Consider the following 5,000-nt stretch of genomic DNA (forward strand, 5'->3'; position numbering starts at 1 on the left):
TATCATAACGCCGGGACTAAGAGCAAAAAACAATGTAAAAAGTCAGTTAAAAAGAAATAACATGAACACAAACTAACAAAACTACATAAAAATTGGAAAACCCAATAAAAAAATGTGGAGGAAAAAACTCCAACACAACAGGTTAAAAGATGGACGAAGACAGAAATTTCGTTCCTCGATTTTGACAGCAAGAAGTGAGACAGTAGCATCTTGATTCCCTTTGATAGTTATCAGCGAGTGTTCTTGGCACTTAATAACGAAAAAGATGGGCAAAAACAATTTGATTTACTCACCATTTTGAAAGAATGACAGTGCACGTTGTGGGGTTGAGAGACTGGAACCAATTAGTTCTGCTCATCCTCTGTTCAGGCAGCCGCTGCTGGTTTGCGGACTCGGGATTGCACCACAACATGGCGAAGATGGCGAAACATCGTGTTTGATAAAAATTTGTCCTGTAGAAAAATCTCTGTTTCTTGGGATAGTTTAGCAATAGAAAAAAATTATGAAGATCACAACACCTCAGCATCTTTCTGAACTTCAGAAAAATCCGAAAAACATAAGAAATATTTGTATATTAGCACATGTTGATCACGGTAAGTGAGTCAAAAATATTATTTTTTGCAACAATTTCGTGTCATTCACACATCTAGGATAATTTAGTTTGGTTCTCAATTTCAAGGTTTCTTTTTTTTCTCTGGTAGGAAAAACGACAATAGCCGATGCCCTTGTCGCAAGCAATGGGATCATTTCTCAGCGTTTGGCTGGCAAAGTGAGACAAAAATTTATGTGATTTTGACAAAGAATGAAAAAATATGAAGCTTGATAAATATCATTAAATTTGGTTTTCAATTGTATTGGGTCGAGTACAGCGTGGTAAAAATTGACTGAACATTGAGCTGATATCTAAAAGCTTCTCTAACACACATTATCTTCTTTGACCTCCCCCCCCCCCCCCCCCCCCTCCGCCCCCGTCCTTCTTGTAATAAAGCTACCATCTTGGTAGATATATAGGATAGAACGACGTATGAAAAAAAGACGATTCTGTCCAAGTTTATTGCAAAGACAGAAGATTCTAAAGCTTGACAAAGTATTTGTCAGCCAATGTGCTTATAAAAAGATAAAGGATTCAGCTGACCCAGAATACAGTAGGAGAATAGAGCGCTAAATTTTTCCTTTTTATTCCCATAATATTTCAGTGGGAAAAGTTCTATACAAATGTAAGAAAGACTCTAAACTTTACTGGGCATATTATAACCAAAATAAGTCCACATTAAGGTTTTCCTTGTTCCTTCAGTTGGTGATTTAGAGAGAGACAAATGAACAAACTGGCTGACCTAATCAACTTTTCTTACAGTCTTAAAGAAAGAATTAGGAACGGTGCATCTCAATTACAATCATAGACTAAAGTAGTTGGGAAGGTTATGTAAATGAACCGCACCTGAAAGCTGTATTTCAACCTGCTTCTGTTAAAGCGCAAAAGAAATTGTACAGCCCCCCCTCCCCCTATTCAATTTTGGAAGATAACACAACAATTTCCCACTAAAGCCATTCAGTCTTGCACAACATTCAATCAGGGGAGTGGCCAGAGAAGCAAAGAAGACGTCAAAAGTGCTGACCTTCCCAACGGTTTTGTCTATGCTTGTAGATCGGACTGAAAGCACATACTGGTAGAAGACATCTCTGCTAAATTTGGCTACAAGAGGCATCTGTGATCTTGGAACATAGAGTAACACCACAGCCTGACACAATGTTTATTATTAATAACATTATTACAAGTGCCATTCAGACCTTGACGCTTGAAATGAGTTCATATTTGCTAGTGAGTACCATTTAAGCTGTACTTGTTTTCCTTTCTCCTTGTTTAGCTGAGGTACATGGATAGTCGAGAAGATGAGCAACTTAGAGGGATTACAATGAAGTCAAGTGCAATATCTTTGCTTTTCACTAAAGGTATGTTTTAATTTTGATAGTTTCAGGGCATTGACTTGCATCCGAAAATATTTTGAATACACAAGAATATGAGGGTCAACTTTTGATCTGACCCTGCGTAAGCTTGAGCATATGAAAGTATTTACAATGCTGTATCTCAAACAGTATTGGAGAGCAAGGTTGGCCCTGCAACCTATTGTACATTTAAGTTTGATCCCAGAGTCTGTATCATCCTTTTTCCTGAAAAATGCCCACCTTTTCCAAATTTCCAATCTTAATTTATCTGGATTTATAGGAGGAATGGTCCCTTTGCCTTTTTCCTTAAATGATAATATTCTTCACACCCATTCATTTCTATTTCTGTTGTAGATGAAGAAGAATACATAGTTAACCTTATTGATTCCCCTGGTCATGTGGACTTCTCCAGTGAGGCAAGTCACATGTTTTTTCATCCTACATGTTATTTAATGTTCAATATGTGTATGAAAGAATGTTTTTTTATTTATAGGGGAGAGTATTCAGCCACACAAAGTGGTCAAACAGCATATGCACTGGTATTTACTCTCTGAACAAGTGACAATAGACCACTTTAATAAATGGCAACCACATTTACACTCTTGTGTATTTATTCATCCTGGCAAGGCTAGAAAGGCTTAATTAGCATTAAAACAAAAGAATACTTTATTTGTCCGCCATTATGAAAGAGGTCTATATCATTGTACAATAAACTAGTTACCAGAAGAAATATGGTGTATCTGGTAAGTACTCTTAAGTTTAATGTTTTTGTTTGATTTGCCGACAGGTTTCCACTGCTGTTCGACTGTGTGATGGTGCAGTTGTAGTTGTAGATGTTGTGGAAGGAGTTTGTCCACAGGTGCTGTGCAATTTTTAATTTTTTTTTCCAACAAAACACATGTAGAATGTCTCTCATTAGAGGTGCTGTAAACAAAATATTTTTGTTTACCTGGCTAAGAACCAAGTTGGCTAGTAATAATAATAATAATAATAATAATAATAATAATAATAATAATAATAATAATAATAAATTAATAAATAATAATAATAATAATAATAATTATAGTTATTATTATTATTATTATTATTATTAGTTGTGGGTTTGACCCACAGGCAAACTAAGAACGGAATGCTAAAAAGGAAAGTAGACTTTGCTTGCAGTGTTTTTAACTTCTACCTCAAAGTATTAACAATACAATACATACTTAATTGACCGCTCCCCATAGGGGCTTTTCAGGGCCAATGAAACAATGAATGAAACAACAGAACACAACAACAACAACTGTTAAGAATCCCAACTGGCCGGAGGCAAACCAGTTGGCTATTTACAAGCGCAGCTGGGAAGTTGAACCAGGGACTACCAGTAACAAATTTAGCGAGTGGTCAGAGCGGGTCTTGAACCCGGGATCTCCCGATCTCAAGGCAAGCGCCGTAACCACTGGGTCACACTGCCTCCAAACAATAACAATGAGAATAATAATAATAATAATGATGATGATGATGATAATAGTAAATGTAAAAAGACAACTGGTTGCCTCCTGCCATTGGTATTCTTAATCATATATTTTCAAATTATTAAAAGTAGGGTGCCTGTAAACTACAGTGCTGGACAGAAGTAACATAATGGGAAAATCAACATGGAATGCATTCTTTGAGCTTAGCTTGATAGCCAAGTACACTTCCACTATAAACAAAGCATTTACATTTTATTTACATGAAAAAAATACACCATTGCTTAAAGTAATGATTATATCATTGGGTGGTGCAGTTTAGAACAAAGTTTTGTTTTCTCTCCTTTTCTGCATATCCCATGGACTAACTAGAGAATCATACACAGCTGAATCATCTTCTGTTGTCACATTTTAGACCCATGTGGTGTTGCGGCAAGCTTGGCTAGAGAATATTCGACCATGTTTGGTACTGAACAAGATTGATCGACTCATAACAGAACTGAAGTACTCTCCTGTTGAAGCACACTTTCATTTGCAGCAGATTTTAGAAAAGGTGAGTGTTAAGACTTTAAGCCCTGGCAAATATTCTGTTTGTCAGTTGCATTTTCATTTATCTTCTTATCAATGGTAGATGTGCAGTGGGGTGGTGTTTGATTAAGGCTACTTATCTGTATCGGCAAAGGAAGAGAAACAAGTAGCTTTAACCTGTAAGGAGAGAAATACGGCAAAGATACCTCAAGTAAAAAACCATACCACTTCGATGTAGATGAAGAAGCAAATACTTGATCAGTGTTATAAACCCAGGCATGGCTCCTGTGTTGCTCTCCACTGTCTGTTTCCTGGCAGGTGCACATCTTCTCTCAGATATTCTCTTGGGAGTGACTAGCATCCTCTCTGGTAAGTGGAGAGGTGATCCTAGCTTTTACTTGGTTCATGGCAACAAAGATAAGCTTCTGCCCATTCTTGTCACTTGGCTTGCACAGAACTGCTATACTTTTACCATGTCAATAATAGTATTTACTCAATAATATTTTACAGTATTATGACAATTATAACAATGATAATGATAATAATTACACAATTTGCATCTCCTCTCGGGATTTTTTGGGGAGCCAATGCAACAGTGGATGCAAATAAACACATCTAAGAATCCCTGGTGCAGGGGTTTCAATAAGCACCGGCGGCCAACGAAAAGCGTCGGCTGCATCGCTCAGAGAAGTCGGCTACTTTTTACCCCTACATTGAATTAATTGAAGGATTCCTTCAAACCTGAAGTAAAATTCATTTTTGATCGACTTGAATTTACCTTTTTTAACCTCAATTTCAAAATAATTATCAGATTTGATATTGCCATCTTTGAGCTACAGTGCACGGCTATAACTTTTTTCCGCATTTTTGCCTAGACCAACCGTCACATTTTTTACGTAATTCAATTACGTTTAGTTACGTCCCCAAACATATCAAGACGTTTAATGTAAAACAGGTCGTTCTTGAGTAATCGCTGCATCAAGACTTGTTTTCCATAAAACAGTAAATTTTTCGTTAGTTTCATCGGTTAAGCCTTTTCGTTTGTTCAGATTAAAAAGACATATTCTTATCGTTCGA

The 5,000-nt window shown here is 36.6% G+C and overlaps 2 protein-coding genes across 4 annotated transcripts in view; one reads left to right on the forward strand and one right to left on the reverse strand.

Moving 5' to 3' along the window:
* LOC137992246 (proteasome subunit alpha type-4-like) overlaps nt 1–335 on the reverse strand; it is a 5,906-nt gene extending 5,571 nt beyond the window's left edge. Inside the window, exons 1-2 of the mRNA XM_068837459.1 lie at nt 294–335; nt 1–16 (exon numbers count right to left, since the gene is read on the reverse strand). The exon at nt 1–16 is cut by the window's left edge and continues 27 nt beyond it. Coding sequence (XP_068693560.1) covers nt 1–16; nt 294–296 — 19 coding nt within the window. The 5' untranslated portion in view covers nt 297–335. The remainder of the gene's footprint in view (nt 17–293) is intronic.
* Nucleotides 336–409: 74 nt separating this feature from the next.
* The window catches only part of LOC137992248 (elongation factor-like GTPase 1), a 29,851-nt gene continuing 25,260 nt past the window's right edge, over nt 410–5,000 (forward strand). For all 3 annotated transcript variants that reach the window (XM_068837461.1, XM_068837463.1, XM_068837462.1), the window contains exons 1-6: nt 410–593; nt 702–769; nt 1,866–1,950; nt 2,299–2,360; nt 2,732–2,803; nt 3,811–3,948. In XM_068837461.1, the coding sequence (XP_068693562.1) occupies nt 503–593; nt 702–769; nt 1,866–1,950; nt 2,299–2,360; nt 2,732–2,803; nt 3,811–3,948 (516 nt within the window). In that variant the 5' untranslated portion in view covers nt 410–502. The remainder of the gene's footprint in view (nt 594–701; nt 770–1,865; nt 1,951–2,298; nt 2,361–2,731; nt 2,804–3,810; nt 3,949–5,000) is intronic.

Source organism: Montipora foliosa, chromosome 2 (genome assembly GCF_036669935.1).
Source record: "Montipora foliosa isolate CH-2021 chromosome 2, ASM3666993v2, whole genome shotgun sequence".
NCBI classification, from domain to species: Eukaryota; Metazoa; Cnidaria; class Anthozoa; order Scleractinia; family Acroporidae; genus Montipora; species Montipora foliosa.